The 22,174-nt window shown below is 44.7% G+C and overlaps 1 protein-coding gene across 3 annotated transcripts in view; it reads left to right on the top strand.

Moving 5' to 3' along the window:
- C6H1orf21 (chromosome 6 C1orf21 homolog) overlaps positions 1–22,174 on the top strand; it is a 205,812-nt gene that overhangs the window by 173,897 nt on the left and 9,741 nt on the right. For all 3 annotated transcript variants that reach the window (XM_026787591.1, XM_026787592.1, XM_026787593.1), the window contains 2 exons: positions 3,744–3,820; positions 12,125–12,185. In XM_026787591.1, the coding sequence (XP_026643392.1) occupies positions 3,744–3,820; positions 12,125–12,185 (138 nt within the window). The remainder of the gene's footprint in view (positions 1–3,743; positions 3,821–12,124; positions 12,186–22,174) is intronic.

The raw sequence follows: 22,174 nt of genomic DNA, 5'->3' as shown, positions 1-22,174 counted from the left end.
AAGGCCCTCAGTGAAGCACTGTAAATTACATTTCATTACATCTTATGCTCGGAGGCATATCTTTCTCCCAGCCTTGCAATGAAGTAGGAGATGTGGATGAAGCATTTCCTTTGCCTACAAAAGGATAGTGTCTCCAGGAAGAAAAGCCCTTGTGCATTTGATGGAGATGTTAGCCGAGTGTGCAGTTCTTTCTTTTAATGGGATAGCATAGCTCCCTTAAAGATCCTGGGTGCTCAAACCTGGGAATTTGGTAAATCATTTCCTCAAAAATGAATGAAGAGAGATTTTTTTTGCTTCAAGGAAAGTAATTGAGACGGGTTTGTCATTGACGGGTTTGTTTTCAGTTTTGCCAGTGTTAAAATTCAAACCTTAACCAAAACCTCTAACCTTGTAACTTTGGAAAGCTTTCCATGATGAACTTGACAACAACAGTCAAGAGATTTCTGGTGATGTGGGTGGAGATTTCAGCAAATGAGTTTTTGGTTTTGTTTTTTTTTTTTTTAAACAATGTGAATGAGGTGTCATATCTTGAAGACTATGGATAGAAGTGTTGGTTCTAAACATTTGAGAGCTGTGGCCAGTAACTAATACCATGAACTCTGGAGTCAGGCTTCCCAAGTTCAAAGCCCAGTATCACCACTCATTACTTATATAACCTCAGTTAGGTTCTTCATTGCCCTATGCCTCAGTGTGCTCATCTGTAAAATGGGAATTAAGTGAATAGGCATGGTGGTGTGTACGTAAAACTGAGGAATGATGCTTGAGACTTCAAGACCAACACTGTCTCAAGAAAGAGAGAAAAAAAGTAAGAAAATGTTACCTAATTCAGAGGTGTTGTAGGTGTGAAAATGAGCTAATGTATGCAAATATTTATGAACACTAAATAAGTCAATATATATTAAAATATAGGTCCTCAGTTGTTATTACTAGTCTTGTTGAATTACAATCTATAAAATAAAGACATAAGTACATAGTAGAAGGTTTTGCCATTGAGCCTCTGTCGTTTGAGGGTTGTTCTTAGCAAGTATGTATTATAGGTTTTTAAGGGAGATTTGAAGAGGTGATATAATTATGTAGAGTAGTTTAATAAGAATATAAGTAGGTTACAGTTATGTGACATTTCAGTTCCCTGCCTCCAGGATGTTGAAAATTTTGATGTATCATTTGAGCTCTAGGAATTTGGGAGATTATGTGACCAGAGGGGAGTGGCAGATCATACCTGCCCACCTTGTATTTAAGAACACATACAGCTTCAAGGAGAAAGTGTTCAACCTGGAAGAAACCTGTGTGCTTGACCCGGCTGGAAGGCTTCCGTCAGTCTCTTTTCTTCTCTGAGATGGACAGAAAGACCAGTCGTTGGCTCTGTTCGTGTACTCTGTTGCTCTGTGCAGAACACCCTGCATGATTGCAGAAGACCCTGCATGATGCTCTAGGCCTTTGTCAGGCAGCACAACCCCAAGAGAAACAACGGACTTTGGGTTTGGGCTATTGGAGCCGGTGCAGTACTTAGCTAATTCTCCCACCTGCTTTGTGAAAACTTCAGTAACTATCTGTTGTTCCCTGTCTACCCCAGTGAAGTAATCAGAATATAGTCCATGCCTTTTAAATTTAGTTTGCTTATCATTGGGGAGCGTGGCCAACACAGCATGCTGGTGGAGCGAGCTTTCGGAGTTCATTCTCTCCTTACACCATGGGCTCTGGGGGTGGAACTCAAGCATGAGGCTTGTGTAATGATGTAGTAATAGGAGCGGCGGGGCTGCGTCCCCAGCACCCCTGCTGTCTGCTATCTTATGCCCAAAATAACAACACACAAACTGTATTCATTTAAACACTGCTTGGCCCATTTCTATCTAGCCTCTTCTCGGCTAACTCTCACACCTGGACTAGCCGATTTCTAGTGTAGCCCACGAGGTGGCTTACCAGGGAGATTCTAGCCTACGTCCATCCTGGGTCGGAGCTTCATCGCGTGTGCCTCAGAGAGCAGAGCTCTCGCATCCGCCCTGAAGATGGGAGCATGGCGTCTCTCTGAGGTGTCTGCCCCCAAGAGGAGAGCTGTCGAGTCTGAGCTCACTTCCTCTTCCTCCCAACATTCTGTTCTGTTTACTCCTCCCACCTATATTTTAACCTATGAGGGCCAACCAAGCAGTTTATTTTTTTAACCAATGACCTTCCTCCATCATAATGAGCTCTTATTGAACCACCTCACCAGCCTTAGTTTATACTTCTTAAATGCTTATGAATGTATTATTTTTAGTATAAAGAAGGCAAGGTGGCCTGTAGGAAAATGGTAATTGTTTTCCTAGAACATGAAATTACCATATTTTTAGAGTGCTAATATTATGCAGACCCACTCATGTTTGATGGTAAATAACAACCAGCCAGAGCATAGAAAAGTTGCTGGCATTTCACTGACTCAAAGGGGATTGAAAGCAGGGACACAAAAGAGTCTGTTTGGGACCTGTCTGTTTCATGCCCTCCAGGCCACTCGGCTTGTAGCGGAGTTGAGAAGGTAGTCCAGCTCTTAAATAGTGGCCTTGTTGGACTCTAGCATCCAAACACTGAGAGGGAGTCGCCCCCAGAGACCACCTCAAACAACACAGCCGATGCAAAAGCATGAGGATTTTATTAATTCTGTCATGACAGGGTCCCCCAGCATTCGGGAAGCCGAGGGACCCCGAATAGCGGGTACAGTCTATTTTTAAAGGGGCCACGGAAGCAAGTGGGGTTGTTCTTTGACTATTCTGATTGGCTTATTCGAAAGGGCTATTACCAATAATTGACTGGAGAGCTGTTGCCAGATCAGATGAGGTAAGAGGTCATTTTGACCCCGTTTCCCAGGGGACCGAACCAAAGCATACGTATATGGGTAATTGTTCAGGAACTGAGTACGTGTGAGTGTAGCTGTTAGGTCGTTGGTTCCCAGGGGAGGAGGGGAAGCACTATGGCACAGAGGCTGAGAGGATTCAGAATTGTCAAAAATGGCTTCAGGATTGTCTTAAAGTCTTACAGCCTCTTCAACTCTGGTCACAGTTCAAGTTCTTTAAGGATGAACAGCCTCCTGTTAACGAGGCTCAGAATGTTCTTTCCTTCCACTTCAAGGGTATTTTTGCAAGCTTCGTGGTAAGCACTTTGTGTATGTCTCTACAAGCGCGGGGTGGTAGTGCGCTTACTGACACGCCAGCACTTTAATACCTGCGTATTCTTTGCCCTGTGGCTGCTGTGCTGGAAATACAAAATCTTGTCAAGCTGAAAGCCCAAGACTTCTACTAATCCACTAGAATCTGGTCCCAAATTTTACTGTGACGTGAAACTGTTAGTCATTTGTTGTCACGTCCCTATCCCAGCTAGGGCCTTTTCACACTGTGTCTTAGCATGCTACTGCAGCCAGTTCCCCCGCACAGGTAGGCAGTGCCTGCGATTGTCCCGTTTCCCTCTGTCTGATACTGGAACCTTTTGTCGATTCTCTCACCACTGAAAATTGGTAATTAAACTCTAGCTGTGTGCTGTTTTCTAAGCTCAGTGGTACCTGTTACAGAGCCAACTCTTTTCATTACAGTACTTCCTGTTCCGGGGTCTGGCAGGTTCTGCCTGCCTTATGTAACATCCTTGCAAGGACCCTTGTCTTTGTGGCGTGCCCAGCTTCGGTGGAGGGGCTCCATCAGGATCAAAGAGTTTCTAACGAAAATGCCTGCTTATTACCTAACCACGGGTTCTCATCTTGTCCATGTGTGCTTGCGTTTCAGGAAAAAAATGCCAGCTCGAATACGAGGCTTAAAACTAATAAAGAAGTCCCTGGATTGGTCCATCAACCCAGAGCAAAGTAAGTTCTGCCTTCTCTTTTCCCTGTATTGTCCTTAAGTCCCATTTCTGCCTACCAGGTAATCAAGGTTTATTATAGAGCTTTAGTAATTGAGACAGTAAACAAAACATACTCTCAGAACATGCTCAGTGCATAGCAAAGCTGACAGTTTCAGGCCATTTAGTAAAATAAATAAGAGGGATAGCTTTATGGCTCTCAGATGGGGAGATCCTGATTAAGATATAAAATAATATAAATCTTATGGGAATTTACTGATTGGTGGTTGCAATAAAATTGTGAACATATCTTCATTAGAATATACTATAAGACAGTCGAGGTCGCAAGACCGAGGATGACGTACAGATGACAATATAGATTTTCCAGAATGCAGGAACTAATTCTACAGATAAAACTGCATAACCCAGAGGAAGGGCTAACACATGAAGAACCATCTGACTGAGGAGGAAGCCTGAGTGGCTGGTCTGTTTGAAAAGTGTGTTATTTCATTCCATCAGATTCTCAAAAATGTCTAAGTCTGACAAAACAGAAGTTGTCAAGATGATGAACTCTAGATCCCCTTTAACCCCTACTTGTGGGTTCACAGCAGTGCAACTGGAAGAGAGTAGCAGGGGATGCAGTTTTCCCATCTAATAAAGTTGAAACTAGGCAGACTTCACCCTCCAGCACCTCCAGGGACAGGTATATGCCCTTGAGAAACACATTTCTGCTGGGAGACATTTTGACATCGCCATAACAGCAGTTTAGATAAGCTTTTAGAAGTAAAACCAAGTGTCCATCGGTAATATAATGGGTAACAGTACTGTGGCGTGTTCTGATGGGAACGCTACGTGGCAGTCAGGGAATGTTCCACACGTCAGGGAGGGGCATTCTCAGAACAGTTAGTAGCAGGATGTTCCTTTAAATTCAAAGATATAAATGAGCGGTATTACGTGTATAAGTATATGGCAAAATAACAAAGATAAGCCAGGAAATCAGAAAGCATTCAGTCGAAATGGTGCATCTGCACAGGTGGACCCAGAGGCTCTCTCTCCTAATCTGATTGTTGCTTATAATGTGTAATTTTAAGAGATCTTTAACTTGAGAAAATATGCTGTACCAAGTACCTCAGTGGCCTGGATACTTGAAGATACTTTGCTGGCTTCCAACAAATGAAGACTAATTCATCATTTTACTAAAATAGCTAATGTCTTGGGCGTGGTGGTGCATGGGTTAAATCCTAACACTTTGGAGACAGAGGCAGAAGGATTACCATGCATTCCTGGCCAATTGACTTAGTAAGTTCCGGGCAAACCAAGACTACAAAGCAAGAAGCTGTCTTAAAGGAAAAAGTAAATAAAACAGTACATAAAAAAATAAACATTGACTCATTTTCTAGATTGTTCTAGGGCTTATTCCATATTGGTGATAAAATTCACTTTGTGATCATGAGACTACTGTTATATTTCTTAAGAGAGGCTGTTAGTCTTTACTGTAGTACTCTGCTTAAAACCAAGTAAATTCTCAAGGATTCAAGCATATTTGACACATGTCACCTCCTCCCCGTTCTGATGTTACATCAAGACTGTAGCAGAAGAAATGTATCATTGCTAGGCCTTCCTGGAAAACTGAGTTTAAAACAACCTGCTTCATGATCCCTGTGATGGCTGTTCTTGGTCGTCAACTTGACTACATCTAGAATTAACTAAAACCCAAATGACTGATCACACCTGCCAGGTGTGTTAACCAAATCATTTAAAGTGGTAAGACCCACTTCTAATCTGGATTTTTAAGCTGGAAATACCCACCTCTAATCTGGGGCAGCCCTTCTGCTGGAAGCTTATATAAAGGACATGGAAGAAGGAAGCATTTGCTCCCTGCCTGCTTGTTCTCACCCCCCGCTAGCAAGTCCATTCCTCCACTGCCTTAGAGCCTGCTCTTTCGGATTCCATTGTACACTGAAGACCAGCTGAGACATCCAGCCTTACAGACTGAGCAACTACTGGGTTCTTGGACTTTTCCAGTCTTAGGCAGCCATTGTTGGATTAGCTGGACCACAGCCTGTAAGCCATTCTAACAAATCCCAGATAGATAGATAGATAGATAGATAGATAGATAGATAGATAGATAGATAGATAGATAGATAGATAGTCATTCTGTAGGTTCTGTTCTTTATAGAACCCTTACCAATACAAACACTTTGTCCAAGCCCAGTGTCTCTGGTTTGCTAGAGCATAAACCCATGTGATGGCAGTTAGAACTCGTCAGCAGATAGGGAAAGGACTAAGAGTTTCGATGCTCACTTCAAAGAAAAATGAACATTTATAAGTCCACTTAAGGGTCTGGAGAGATGGCTCGGCAGTTAAGAGTACTAGCTGCCCTTCAGAGGAGCCGAGTTCAATTCCCAACATTCACATGGCAGTTAACAACTATCTGTAGCTCCAGTACCAGGTTATCTGACACCTCCACACCAATGCACATAAAATAAAGTTAAATACATTTTTTAAATTAAAAATAATTAATAAATCCACTTAAGGTTGACTGTGTCAGAGTAATGGTGCAACTGATTGTCTCCCACTTAAGGCCCCTGCTGCTGGTCACCAGGCCCTCCCCAGAAGCCTCTCTGATGCTCGTCACTGCTGTAACTTCGTCTGCCTTTGGAGACCACAAGACCCCTGATAACACAACCCATCAATTTTCCATGCAAGCACCTTGAAAATGGGCTATTCTTTTAAAAAGCTTCCCCTAGATCTGAGTCTTAGGGGGATGGATGGATACTGCTCAATCCTGCTGAAATAATAATTCTGAACCTGTAGGTTGTGACCCCTTTGGGGTCACTTGACCCTTTGATAGGGATCATCTAAGACCATTGGAAAACACAGATAGTTACATTATGATTTATAACAGTAGCAAAATTACAGTTATGAAGTAACAACAAAAATAATTTTATGGTTGGGGGTCACCACACCATGAGGAACTGTATTACAGGGTCTCAGCATTAGGAAGGTTGAGGACCACTGTGCTAGAAAGAACCCTTTATTTCACCTTGACGCCTGGAAGCTGCTCGGTCTGCAGGGAGAGAGTGCACTACAGCATTTAGAGATGTATATTAAATGGACTTGTATGCTTACTTTAGAAATAGCATTTTCCACACAGCGTGTGTGCACACGTGCGCGTGAGAGTATGTGTTTGTGTGTGTATGAGAGGGGGAAGCTGTATGTGTGTGTTTGCATATGTGTAGGGGGGAGAGAGTATGTGTGTGTTTGTGTGTGTGTTTTAAGTTGCAAATGGAATCTTGTGTACTTAGAGTGCCTTGAGAATGAGGGAAAAAGGATAATTGCCCTTAAATGGGGCTGTGTAAATGAAATACAGGATGTTTACACAATGAAAGGTTGGTCAGCAGTTTAGCCAAGTTTCTGCAGCGGTGCACGATGCTGCATAGACCCTTGCAATTTGATAGCAATCCTGCAGTAGTTACATAGAGCTTGTTGCACTCTATAGACTTTAAAAATACAACCAAAGTAGATAACTGGGTGTTTTTAGCACATTCAGAGGCACAGCAAGATAAAAGGCAAGAGATGGTTCCCCTGGGGCAGAGGGACACACAGTTGGGAACTAACCTTGGGTCAGTTATAGCTTGTAATTGAGGCTGTAGTAATTAGTTTTGTTTTGAGCTTCACAGCTGCTTATATTGGTTTTGTTTTTTATTTCAAACAAAATAATTAAGCAAATAGAAGCAGCTGTGTGTGAGCTACCACTGGGAGTGTCAGAAAGGCCAGAGTGAGGCTTCCGCCCCAAAGCTCACTTGGAAGTGGCTGGTGATCATTAAGAAAAAGCCAAGCAGGATAAGATTAAGAGGAACACAGCCGGTGGTCACATTTGGTGTGGGCAGGTGTGAAGGCGGACCAAATCTTGCCTCTGTCCACTTGGGTTTCCATCTGGACCTGAGAGTTAAATTGTTACAAGGTAGATAAACAAGATAAGCATATCAGTGCTGGGAAGCTCTATAGAAAAACAAAGACCCAGAGCTGTTGAAAACCTCAGTGTTTGTAAGTTGAGCAAGGAGAGGCAGTATTTGAGGATATTTTGTACCTTCAAAGGTAGAACATTAAGAAGGTAGTGTCTTGCCTCCTGTCTTAGTGAAGTTTCTGTTGCTGTAATAAAACAGTGCAACCAAAATCATCTTAGGGAAGAGATTATAGCTTGTAGTCCAACACTGGGAAGTCAGGGCAGGAACTCAAGGCAGGAACCTGGAAGCAGGAACTGAAGCAGAAGCCGTGGAAGAGTGTTGCCTCCTGGCTTGCTCAGCCTGCTTTCCCATCCATCCAGGACCACCTGTCCAGGGATGGCACCTCCACAATAGTCTGGGCCTTCCTACATCAGTCACTAATAAAGAAAATGTCCCGCAGGCCTGCCTACAGGCCAAGCCTATGGAGGCATTTTCTCAGTTATGGTTCCCTCTTCTCGAACAATTCTAGCTTATGTCAAGTTGCAAACAGAAGGCTGCCCCCTATATAAACCAGGTTTTCCTTGCTGTGACAAACACCTGAGAAGATGCACCTGGAGAACGGAAGGCTTATTTTGGCTCAGAGCCACTTGCTCTGTTGTTTCTTGGCCTCTTGTGAAGGAGAAACATCCTGGCCAGGAGCATTTAATAAAACAAAGCAATTCATGGCAACCAGGAAAGTGGAGGCAAGGAGATAGAGACAGGGATAATGCAAATGTGTAAAGGGCCAGAGACAAAATGCATCCTTCAGGAGCCTGCCCCCAGTGGCCTGCATCCTGCAGCTAAGCCCCACATACTAAGGTTCCCACCACCTCTCAGTAACCCAGTATCAATAACTGTCAGCAAATTCATCAGTAGTGAGCTTCATGATCCAGATGCCCCCCAGAGACCATTCCTCTGAACATTGCTGGGTACTAAGCCTTTGTGGCATTACCTTTGGGAGGCGGTTGTCAGTTCCAAACCATATTACTGCCTTACATTTTTGTGGCTGAAGTTTCCATATTTGGGAATTTTATATGTCACTAAAAATGAAAGCTGAATGCCTTTACTTCTGAAGCCCATTTTGCCCATCATTCCTTCTTTGGATCGCTTTACACATGAAACTGAGAAGCAGCAGAAAGAAAAGCCTCTCGGGGTACAAGTTGGTCTTACAGAACATTGCAGTGCCCACTCGGTATCTGCTGAGCTTTGTGAGTTAAAGTAGATACCACTGTGTAGCTTCTTGTAAAGGTTCAAGTAGGAATATTAGCCGCACATATTTTTGCTGTATGAACTCATGTACCATGTAGCTGTAGCCTTTCTAGTATGTGGAGAGGAAAGCTAAGAGTGTCGGTGGCTTTTCCCTCTCTCTGACCAACTCACAGCCATCCAGGTGTGCATCAGGAAAAGAAGATGCCTACAATAGTGTTGGTACCCAGGGAGGAGCTGGTCCTCACAGTGCAGTTTGCACTCTGATATCAGTGCTGCTGTGTTGATAGGATTTCCGTGTGGTAAGGTAAGGGTCCATGTGCATCCGGGCAAGCGTGTGTTTCATCAGATTCTATATTGACAAGGTTTCTTTCTTCCCTCTGGAATGAGCCCAGGGAAAAGAGAGTGAGCCTTCATCTTTCATACCCTGCTAAATGAGGTGATAGATGGCTAACTAGGACCTTGAGGGAGCATTTGCTCCTCTGGAGAAGCATGCCATAGTCTCTCCGACAGAAACATTCATCTGAAGGAGTTTATGTCATGCATGAGGTTCTGATAACAAGCCCCTTTCCATTCACCCCATTCCACCTACAGCAGGAAGCATACTGTGTTTCAAGAGTGAGCCTGCCTGGTCTGTAAAGGCAGGCAGGCAGGCAAGCTGGCAGGCAGCATTTCCCTGACATCGGACAACACAAACTAAAAGCACCGAGGTGTTTGTGCTTGTGTCTCCACACACATCCTTAGGCTAGTGGCCTCCACCTTCAGTCTCTGGTTCCTGAAACAGAACCTGTAAGAAGTTCACTGTGACCACAGAGATGGCAACCACACTTGGCAGAGTTCCGATACCCTCCCTCGTCCTCCGTGCTTGTATATGGCTGCTAACCAGACATGGCTGTCCTCATGTTGTAATCATTAAATGAAGACACACATGGAAATTGACAACAACTGAAGATGGTTAGCAGTAAGGCTTGTTTATGTAGGAAGCAGCATCTGAGGCCAGGCACCTCAGCCACGTGACAAACCACACTGCCACGGTGAGGGGTCAAGAGTCACATGAATTTAAATGGCACTCCATCCATTAATTAGCAAACCATGTAATATATACTTTGTTGCATGCAATGTATATATAGCTAAGAACTGCAAGCAGCAGTTTGCGCCATGAACACCAAAGCCTAAAAACACCATTTTCATGGAGTCTCTTAAACATCCTTAAGGAGACGACACAGACACACACACACACGGGCACATGCACCTATATTTGCAAATGTAAATACACAAACGCATGCACACCACATATACATGAAAATGGAAAAAAATATTCAACATTGTTAGTCGTCAGTGATGCACTTGTTATCTGTACGAAGATGCACGCCTACTTTAAAATTGCTGCCTGAGACCTACAGCTGTCGAGAACCTGGCCAAGAACAAGAAGAGTCAAAGTATGTCCATACAGCTAATATGGGTGTCGAGCTTCTCACGCTCTGCATCCTCAGGAAACCTCGGCGTCTCACCCTCCCTGCAGACATCGCGGAAAAGCTTGGCCGTGCTGATCTGAAGCCTGCAGTAAAGTAACATCTGGGAACATAGCAGAGGGAAGACCAGCACCACTCCAGCAAGAGACCACTAGAGAAAGAACAGTGTCGTGATGAGATGCAGAACTAAAGCCCTGAAGCCACAGGCTCGTGGACTCTGACCAGCCCTATCTGTGCTCGTGGCTCTGAGTGTCACAGTATTGCAGGAGAGTGTGGTGATTTAAGACTATCAGGATGGCCTGAAGTCAGCAAGGGAACATGAGTGGTTGTCTATAGTGGGCCTTCTATTAAAGGAGTACGTGGTAGGACAGGTCTGCCTCCAGAGTGGCTCAGGGAAACAGGCGCTTTGACCCTTAAGCAGGTCGAGCCGGGGGAAGCTGGGAAAGCTCAGTGCACACGCTGGCTTTTCTGCTCAGGATTCTGCGGAGAGAAGGCTGTTGGCTTCGTTCGTCCGCTTCATCCCAGACTCTTGCCCTGCTCTTCAGAACTGCATACGAACGAGAGTCCAATTCCCAAACAGAACATTTTCCTGTTGGAGCGGTTTCGTAAAGGATGGCGAAATCACACGCTATGTGTGAAAGCGCTTTGTCAACTGTGAACTGATTAGTGGTGTCACGGGTTTGCCTTGTTTTACTTGCATGGCACAGCTGCTGTCATTCGCTCACAGATTTTAAGTGGTGGCCTTACACCTAGCGGAGAGCTTCTCCTGGGAGTGGAGCTCATGGGAAGCCTGAAGGGTTTCTAAGGTGTGAGGAACGACATGTGTCATGCTAATGGCACATAGGTAGGCTTCTCCCTGTGTGCTCTAAAGATTATTATTATTCTAGGCGTGCTCTCCATCCTTGTCCCAACACTGCAACCAGTGTAGTATGTCTCTCTCACCCAGTGCCCTTCACCTCCATGGACCTGTCAGTAAATATCATCAGGCTAGGACCACCTTAGCACTGAGGCCCATCCTGCCACCCCTTTCCCATCTATGGTCCCTGCTCTCTTCGCCTTCTTACGTGTTAACCCCAACAACAGCTCAGCCGATGCAGTGAATGGGACGAGAAGCACATGTATGAGGATGACTCCTCGGCACTCTTAACTGCCCCGTAGTCCAGTGGAATTCCAGTTACTAACGGTGCAGAACTGGTCAGCGGCTGTTCTGTCCTCTGCTCTTGTGTCTTCAGCCCGTACTCATAGAGTCAGCTAGGTATGTCGGTGCTACAACTTCTGTAAAATCCGTGCTTCAGTGTAATGAGAATAATTTTCTCTGTCACACACAGGGCTGAAAATTCCCATGTTGCATGTCCTTTGCTCTTTTAAAATCTCACATGTGTTTTGAAGGAAATAAATTGGCAGGCCCAACCCAGTGATATCAATATAAGTAGCCCCTACACATTGAGTGGAAGTTATGTTGCTTAAGTCATGAGCACTTGTAGACTTAGGAAATAGGTTTGCAAGAGCAGTGTGATGATGTGTGTTCTAAAGTAGCTTTGGGGTATTTTAGTAGGAAAGTCTGCAGTATTGAACAACTGTCTGCCCAGAGATTAGGGGTTCACCATCGCTTACTTGAGATAGCGGGGTTCAAGGGTACACTTACTGTTCTTTGTTTTGCAGCATGCACATCTCTGAAAGCCAACAAGAATTCTTCAGAATGCTGGATGAAAAAATTGAAAAGGTAAGAAGGCAAAATAACTAAGTACACTACATTATTTCAAGATAAATCTACTAATTAGAAGTTGGGATAATGATACTTTTACCCCTGTATTCTAAATCTTTTGGCAAAGGATTGGACAGGATGGTAAAACAAAACAAGCAAACGAACAAACAAAAGAGTGTATACGAAAATAATGTGTTAGACCCATTTGTTTACACTTAGAAAATATTTGGGTCCCTGAATGGCCTGATTTCCACGGGCTCAACACTACACTAGTTGGTAAGAAAGGTAGAAAGGTTCTAAGTCTGTGTGAATGAAGTTATTTCAAGGACCCTTATCTATTCTATCAAATTGGGTTAGTGTGAACCCACACCTAGAGTCAGTGCATCAGGCATCACAAGAAGCACATTCTTCATCTGGTTAAGTGACTTTGATTCTACTGTAGAAACACATCTGCAGGAGGAGCACCAAAACATTCTACACTTGCAGTTTCATTCTTGAGCTTTGGAAGTTTGGAGCTGGGCAGTCGTAGCTGCCTCCTCTCTGGGTACCAGTGAGTGATGGCAGACACAAGGAGCAGGGGAACATACTGAGTCAGCATCCACCGTATTAATGATGAGTGATTCCCGGACACAGATCCAGAGCTAGTTCGAAATACATTTGTAATATTTAAAACATCAGAAGGTTTGTTGTCAAATTACGTAAATGCACATATGTAATATGAAATATGTGTAATCCAGACTATTAAAAACTCTTACATTACTAGGTATATACCCTTGAAATTCTCTTATATAATGCAATAAATGCCACTATAGCAGTCTGTGTTAAATAGCAAAAATGAAAATTTAAAAAGCTGGAAGCATCCAAACATGCAGCAGCCAAGAAACAAATTAAACCTTCTATATCTTGGTGTTATGCAACAGTTAAAAGTAATGAAGCAGATGTATAGATGGCACACAGTCTTCAAGTGATATTATTAAATGAATAGAGCACAAAAAAATGCAATACAAAAAAGTGTATTGTAAAGAAATACTGTGATATAGTTATACTTAACATTCAGCAGAGAGATAGATAACAGATACCAGTCGTCTGTCAGGTATTGGCAGGCATATGATAAATGCATGTCGCATGCATTCACATCAGTATAGTATGTTCTGTATGAAATATTTATAAGTGACAAGTATTTATATGCTGTCTATTTAGATGTTCAGGCACACATAAAAAACAGTATATTTGATATAGTATAACTAACATAGTATCAATATTATAGGAATATTAAAGTCTCTAAAGTAAGCTTGATGCAGGAGTATATCAATAGTTGAGTACATACCTATGCCTGAGTTCGAGTCCCAACATCAGAAAAAGAAAAAAAATCTGAGAAGGTAAAGTCTGTGGCCATTGTGATCTTATGTTCTAGGTGGGAGGGTGAAAGACAGAAGCATGATACCAAACACAAGGAGTTCTTTGTGGTAGCCGCATAGTGCTCACTCCATGCTTGGTACTGCTCTGAAACTTCACTTTCTCAGTCAATAGAAATCCCTGAAAGCAGGAATATATTTATGACAAGATGTCAAGTGGACAAAAGGCAGATGACACAGTGGTCACCAGCCTTGCTCACATCTTCAACTGCTCCCAGTGTGTGCAGCGGTTCAGAATGTCCAGGAAGTGTTACCATCAGGGCAATGGGCCTTGTACTAGGTCACCTAAAACATTCCTTGTAGCTCACTGCACCTGTTCTAGGTATACTATGGTACTTCGCCTGTAGGGTACAATCTGCACTACTACAGTGCCTTCCGAGCTAGGCAAAGGGCCGGAGATTGAAACACAGACAGACACAGACGCACAGAGACAGAGACACAGGGACACGGGTCATCCTTGAAACAAAAACGCCCCTTTATTGTGCTCAAGGACAGCTCATACAGGGCTCTTGCCAGGCCCCAGCTCTCCCGATTTTTCAGCTACAACCTCACCAGAAACCACTCACCTGCAGGCTGCTTAGAGCAGAGGAAAACAGGTTGTTTACAGAAAATTCAGGGTCTGGTGGTCTGCAGTCCCCAACCATTCCTGTTTTAGATTTCAGCTGAAACCGTTCCCAAGGCCTCCGTAGTCATAGTCACAGATAAAGTGAATTGCCTATTGCCATTGTTCTTGAGTTCTCAGTAGTCCTCATTGTCTGCTATGTAAGTCCGGTTTTATCCCATGCTTTTTCAGACCCAGGCTAGCTGGTCTTGGTGAATTCCCGAAAGATCATCCCCATTGTCTCAGTGTGTGGGTGTACCCCTCACGGTCCTGAGTTCCTTGCTCGTGCTCCCCCTCCTTCTGCTCCTGATTTGGACCTTGAGATTTCTGTCCGGGTTTTTGATCCTACTGCACATACTGGCTTTGGGGGAGCCTAGGCAGTTTGGATGCTCAACTTTCTAAACCTGGATGGAGGTGGGAGGTCCTTGGACTTCCCACAGGTCAGGGAACCCTGATTGCTCTTCAAGCAGATGAGGGAGAGGGACTTGATCGGGGGAGGGGGAGGGAAATGGGAGGCGGTGGCGGGGAGGAGGCAGAAATCCTTAATAAATAAATAAATTTAAAAAAAAAAGTGAATTGCCTAGACGCTATGAAATGCTGTTCTTGTTGGCCAGTTGGTCAGATTTAATCGGTGTTAATAACCAATCCATTGAGCCAAATAGTCTCCACTATTGGAGATACACATTTGATTGTGCCAGCTCAGCTACGTGGAAGTATTCTCCTAACCCAGAACTCAAGAGGCCTCTCTACTTCCTGCTTGGTTAGCTCGTGTTCTACCTTTTAGGGTTCTTAAGCTGTCCCCTTTACTTCCTGTTCGGAAAGCAAGAGAAAGGAAGGGAAGGCGAGCCTCCTAATGCAGCCAGCAGTGACACAGCCCATGTGGGGAGGAAGGGAAACTTACCATGTTAAAATTGACCATCCTTGGGCCTAGTCTGTGGAGTAGTCAGAGTGGTAAGCAATCTCCTCCACTTCTCCACTGTGAGTAGCTAGACCAGTCACTGTCTAGAGAGCCTTAGTGGCTTTGGGGTGAAGCAAGGAGGAGACATCTTTAAGCCAGCAACAAGCTGATGGCAACTGGGAGGAAAACACAGATATCACTCGCCTTCCCAAACGCCCACCCTCATTGTATGTTCTAAGGCAAACGCAGTCACTTCCAGTTATAAAGGCACTAGAGAATGTGGAATCGCATCTCTATCATGAAGCGAATAAATTTAGATACAGATGTGTCAGTTGTACAAAAGGAAACAAACCCCAGGGAGACGACAAAGCCCCCACGCACCCAGTAGCTTGTATTAGAGTTCCTGGCTTGGGCTGAGAAACGCCCTGACAGACGAAAAGACCCTCTTAGAATTAAGTCCATCTAGGTAGCTTGAAAATCTTCCACAAAAATTTATGGCGCATCTGTTTATCATCATACGCAAAAAAAAAAAAAAAACCATAGCAGGGAAATTTTAGGAAAAACAATGTCTGGTGGGGGAAGGGGATGAAATAAAAATTATGCCTGTCACAGAATAGAAACTGCAGGAGAATGACATGTAGGTGAACAGAGAAGCAGCTGGAACCTGAAAATTCAGATTTAGCGGGGAAACGAGATTGTAGATGAATTGTTAAATCTAATTTTGATTGCTACCATTTTGTTGGTGGTGGATTGTGAACAATATATTGTAAGTTGTCGTCTTGCAAAATTTGGCTCACCCCAAAGAAACACTAAAGCTCTCAGAACAGAAATCAGCTCCTGTATCTGGTCCTTAGGGAAAGAGCAGACTCCTTGAGCAGCGCTGCCTCATTGGCTTCTCAGGGTGGGGGTGGATTGCTGGTGCACTTTCTAGGGCTGGAACAGACTGCAGCAACCAGGCCATGTCTGGCCACAAGGCGAGAACGGTCTTCACATGATGAAGTGATTTTGCAGTATTTGGCAAATTACATGAAATCCAATTTTGGTAGCCACAGATAGTTTTGGGGGGGTTGTGGTTGATGTTGTTTTGAAACAGTGCCACACTATGTAACCCAGACTTGCCTCAAACTCATCATCCTCTGATGCGGGATTTGCCAGGCAGGAAGTATAGGCGGGTCAACCAGACAGGAAGTAGAGGTGAGGCGATGCGAACAGGAGAATGCTGGGAAGGAGGAAGCCCATTCTTCACCAGTCCTGCCCAAATCACCAAAGAAGCAGGATGTGACCTGCCCTGCTAAAAATGGTACTGAGCCATGTGGCTAACATAGATAATAAAAATTGGTTAATATACATTATAAGAGCTAATACAAAGCCTGAGTTAATGGGCCAGTCATTTTATAACCTAATGTAGACTCTCTGTGTAATTTTCTTTGGGGCTTACTGGCTGTAGGAGCTGGATGGGACAGAAACCCCAACAAGCAGGCCTTCATGTTACGATCCTCCTGCCTCTACCTCCTGAGTGCTGGGATAATTGGCACCACCATGCCTGGCCTCACGGTTGTTTTCTGGAAACTTTGGTTGCATGTGTTTAAGCTGTATCAGTGGCCAGAAGGAAAAGAACCTCAAACATCTTCTAGCTGGCCCTTCCAAAAGAACATGGGTTCGAGATGGCCTGGAGAATGAAGACATCCCAGGTTCTTTATTCTGCTTTCTCATCACTGCTCCTTGTGGGGATGGGCATCACTGAAGCGACGTATGTACCCATGTGAGACAAAGCTTGGGACGTGGGAGCTTTAAAGCTTCTGAATGGTCCCTTTTGCTGGTGGGTGGTGGTGTGGATACAGTGAAGGGGGTAGTGTCTATGTGCCCTGTCCTGAAGATGAGAAGTCCTACACACCAGGGTGGACACTGCTTATGTTATCATGGTGACCCTTCCTAACGTGGCCAGAGTGCCCATCAGAGGCTGTCCCACTCTGCAGCTCCTCGCCAACCAGGCCTTTTCCCAACTGGATTAATAATGTGTGAGTCTAATTAGAATAAGCCTCATTAGAGACAGCCATTAATGCCTCCATTGATTTCTCTAATGAAATAAGCTGGGGGAGGAGACTGTAACAGGGCAGCTAATTATTTTCTGTTTTCTTCAGCATTTCTTCCGCATTTAAAACTGTTGTTGTAAGCTGTCAGTGGGCTGTAAACACAAACATGGAGCTGAAAGTGGCGTTGTGGCTCAAGTGGCTCTGACATTTCCAGCCCTGAGGAAGGCATCTGCTTCCAGCCCACAACCCTGCTGGGAGCTGTAAGACCTCAGGCCCAGAGGCTGCTCTTCATTCCCAGCCCCCTACCCCTTGTTTGCTCTGCATTCTGACTGGTGGTTCTTAGATTCTGAAGCTGTCAAGCGTGGTTCTCCTGCCCTGTGCTCCTGGTTCAAGGCTGAATGTCCACATTCCACAGACACTTGGAAGCCATTGCCCCGGATGGTCATTCCTAGAAGGAAGAGCTTGTGAACAAGTGCGCAGGGAAGGGAAACTCCCAGTGAGTTTATGTATAGCAATTCAGAAGGGGCCATCACAGTGTATCAATCAAAATGCTCCTTGCTCCTCTTGTTGCAGTAAAGCTCTACAGGGCCCAGTAGAGGCTGTTATGCAAGGGTAACAGTCATTCAACGCTGAGCGTGCGGCTGGGGCTGAACACATAGCATGCATGAAGCTGTAGGTTCAGCCCCAGGACTGATAAAGAAGACAAACTGACTGGGCATGATTCCACATACACTTCACCTAGAAATTCCATAAATAAATCAAAATGGTGACTAGTGAACAGTGGGATTCTAGTATCAACTTCTAACCCCTTCTTCCTCACCCCGGCCTTTTCTTCATTTCCACCGTTCTAGAAGTACAAGCCAGTCTGACCTATATTACTGTAGCTACAGATGATGCAGCTGCATTGTTAAAGGGATGGAGCTTCCTCCAGTGGGGTCCAAAACATGTTGACAGCTTCCTTCTCCTATCAGAACGCCAGGGCAGTTTCCAATTTCTGACACTCCCCAGCCTCCTCTCAAGGAGGGGTGTCCACAAGTGATGTGATGGGAGACATACAGGCTTCCATTAAACACCAAAGAACAAAGGTGAGCGAGAAACATTGTCCCCTTGAGAAAGGGAGGCCAACATTGTGGACAAAATCCCTGTACACCTGTTGGGGTAAAGAACCACAGAGAGAGAAAGAGAAGGTTCTTTTTGGAGCATGTGGGGACAGGGTGACAGCAGGCAGTGACTTTTGCAGAAGTGTGAGGGCAGGGAGTAGTGAGTGTATGGCGGTAAATGGCTGTTCGGGCACAGAGAAGGCAGGACATTGCTGGAGTTGTCTGTCTGGCTAGTGGTAGGCAGTACGTGAATATATATTTGGTTTTCCAAGATAAGCTTTTGCTGTATAGCCCAGACTGTCCTGAAACTCACTCTGCAGACCAGACTGGCCTCGAACTCACAGAGATCTGCCTGCCTCTGCCTCCTGGGCGCTGGAATTAAAGGCATGCACCAGGTATAGGAACATATCTTAATATCTGTTTTCAAATACTGTTCCCTATGCCTTTTTTTTAAAAAAAATGCTATAAGATAAATACTTGTAATTATAAACTTGACAACTTCATCAAGGTATAATTTATGCACCATAAAGCAAGCTGATTTCACGTGCATGGGCCGATGGTTCTGAGTAAGTTTGCCCAACTGCAGAGCCATCTGCACACTCCAGTTTTCAAACGCTCCTATTGTATGATGGATGACTTTCCTGCTTGCTTATAGGCAGTCTCCATTCCCCCTCTAATCACGTATCTTTGGGTTTTATTTCTCTGGTTTCTTATAACAGGGGATTCAGATCTTCACCTGGCCCGATAGAAATTGCTGACCACTTTAAAAGCAGCCACAGTTGTTAGTCACAGCCAACAGTGATGAGAGCTGCATGCCCTGTGCGCCCTCAAGAACTGACTGCCACGAATATTTTGCTTATAGTTATTTTTATTTTTTTTTACTGTTGATTATTTTCCTTTTTGTTTGCTTGTTGCTTGTCTTGTGTCTTGGATGAGTCTTCGCTCTTTGTGCTTGACCTCTCATTAGGATCCTCTCATGTCTTCATTTTTAAAAAGTTTTGTATGAATTTTTCCTCACAGCTTGCATAGTAAATCCTTTGGCTATTTTTGCTAGTGTGAAGTTTCCCCTTTTCTAATGTGTGAGCGTAGGTGTGTGCAGATACAAAGGGGTATGGGGGAGATGTGTGTGTGCGTGCCAGAAGACAACCCTGGATGTCCTCCTAGCAATGCCATCTCTTTCCTTTGAGGCAGCCTCTCACTGGATCTCACTGGCTACGCTAGACTGGCTGGCCAGCCAATTCCAGGTCCTCTGTCTCCACCTCCCCAGCACTGGCCTTACCAGGCACGCCATCATGTCCAGTTGTGTGTGCATGGGCGCAGGTCACGTTTGTGCGCACACATGTGGAGGCTTGAGGCTGACGTCAGTGTCTTTCTTGGTCATTTTCTACTTTGTTTATTGAGACGGAGTGTCTCTGAATCTGGAGCTTGCCCAGTTGCCTAATCTGGCCAGCATGCTTTGCTCCAGAGGCCCCATGCCTGTCTCCTGAACGCTGGGGTCGCAGGTGGCCATCATCTTCCCAGCTTCTTAAGTGAATTCTGGAGATCCAAACTCCACTCCTCGCATTTATGCAGCAAGAACGTTAGCCTCTGAGCCGTGTCTGCAGCCCCAGGTTTTACATGGATTCTGGGGATTGAATCTATGTCCCCCTGCTTGCAAGATGGGAGCTTTACAGACTGAGCTATCTCCTCTGCTTGAAGTTGCTTGTATATTTTTCTCTATGTTTTAACTCCTACATTGAAAAGTTTGTTTTTAACATGTTTAAATACATACACATAAATACATACACACACACACACACAAACACAACAGATATCTAACTTTTTAACGTGTCCTCAAATTAAGAAAAGTTCAATGTTATGCTCTGATCAATTTTTAAGATTTAGTACACTATCAGTTATGTAATTTCCATGCAGCTTAAGCTGTATTTCTGGGACATGACATAACTGTATTTGGGCTTTGGGATTCTTGCCATTAGCTTGTTTTGGATGTGTCCTTAAAAGGAGAAAGGGAGAAGAGAAGAGAGAAGGAGAGAGAAGGAGGAAGAAGAGAAAGAGGAAGATGAGGAAATTGATTTAGAATCAAGCAAGACTTGAGGTATATAGAAGCAGGTTAGACTCAGGAAATGGAGCGAAGGTTGCCATTGGACTGCAGCAGTGTCCCCAGGGTCTAGAGGCCAAGAGCATACCTGCTCTGTGGGCGGCAGGAAGGCAGGACGTGGCTGTGCTGTTTTGTTTTTGTTTTGTTTTGGAGTGCATGGGCTGACACATGCTTGGTAGACACGTTATCACTAAGCTGTACCCCCTCTTTGTTGTTGTTTGTTTGGGTGCAGGGTTTTGTTAAGTTGCCCATGCTGGTCTTGGAAACTCCTGCCTCAGCCTCCATACAGGGCTGTGCTGCCAGACCCAGCTCTTCCTGTCATTGAATCTGTACCCAGTTACCCCTGTAGCTCTTCCAAATAATCTTCCCTTGTCAGCATCATTTAGAGTTTCCGTTCTTGTAATGTGCCGGGGCCTCCTGGGAAGGTTTTGGTGGGTACTTTGCACAAGGCTGGAATTGTGACTAGCATACACTTGCATAAAGGGACTTTACAGAGGCGTTCGCTTTCAGTCCCTTTATGGGAGTGGAGGGCCATACTTTGGCTAAAAGACTTACTGTGTGTCTCCCAGACTCCTCAATCCTACTTCCTGCCTCCCTGACAGCTGAAAATTGGATGATTCTGTTTTTAAAAGTTCTTTAACAATTGAAATGAGACCTGAAGTCCTATTCAGCAGAAACTGGTTTCCTGGCCTGCCCAGTAGGACAGTGTGCCAATGAGGGGCTCTCATGAGGTCTTGGGATTGGAGCCCTCCCGGCAGGATTCTGGGTCACTTAGGACTGCATGCCATGTGGTACCTCTTAGCTGCGGGATGTTCTGATCTTAGAAATCTTTGTTCCCAAAGTGTTTTATCCTGTGAGCTGCTGTCAGGTGATAAGAAAAATGAAACAGAGGAGAAGAGTGCCCAGGAGAGGTGGAGATTAACTCGGGGATCTTGGGCTTCTCTGAGGTTTGCTCCACTCCTACCCTTCAGGGCTGATATGAATAATAAATGAAATGATGTCTGCAAAGCAGCTCGTGTGGGTTTTTCCTCCTCTCATACTAATTAGAAAAATTTAGGGGAACAAATTCTCGGGAAATGAAAGTTTCGGGGTCTGGCTTAGACAGGGTTTATTCAGCTTTGTCTGTCAAGCGGTGTGATAGAGGGCCTGTGTGTGCTGGCAGTAAACCTGGAGCCTCGGAAATGGTCCTGTAGGTTTTGTTGTTTTGTTTTTAGTGTGTGTGTGTGTGTGTGTGTGTGTGTGTGTGTGTGTGTGTGCTTCCTTAGATGTGAGGCCTTACTTTGACATCAGATGGGAAGGGACTTTAATTTTAGCCATAGAACTTGTCTTCATGTACCTCGGGATTCAGATCTGCCTGGGACACACTGCTGAGGACGGAGGGATGCTCTCTGGCTCCTGTCAGGTCTCGCCTTACGACCACTGCCCTCACTCACGAATGAGGCTTTTCACTCCTGTCAGAAGCCTGAACAAGCCCAGGGTTTATAGTGACAATGACAATGGAAGTGGCAACAGCTAGCATTTATTGACTACCTAACAGAATGGGATCTTTTTCTGAACATATCCCTGATCGCCGCCCTACTGGATAGAGAAAGTGACTATGCCCAAGAAACCAAAGCCTGTTGTTCTACCCAGGGACACTTTTCTATGCTGATAAAATCTCCATGAAAACTCTGACCCCAGCCTATCCTGCCCAGCTGCTTATCCAGCATCCATATGCAAGTCCAGTCTGAACCTCCCAAGTTAAAGCCACGTGGAGAACATCACGTGATGCTTGTGACCTTGTGCTGCTAGATTGTATATCCTGTTTCCCTTGCTGGAGAATAAACTCCCAATGGTCAGGAACCTTGGGGCGGGGGGGGAGG

Source organism: Microtus ochrogaster (genome assembly GCF_000317375.1).
Source record: "Microtus ochrogaster isolate Prairie Vole_2 chromosome 6 unlocalized genomic scaffold, MicOch1.0 chr6_random_2, whole genome shotgun sequence".
Lineage (NCBI taxonomy): Eukaryota > Metazoa > Chordata > Mammalia > Rodentia > Cricetidae > Microtus > Microtus ochrogaster.
The sequence above is the reverse complement of the archived record's forward strand: the minus strand, read 5'-3'. Positions and strand labels throughout refer to the sequence as shown.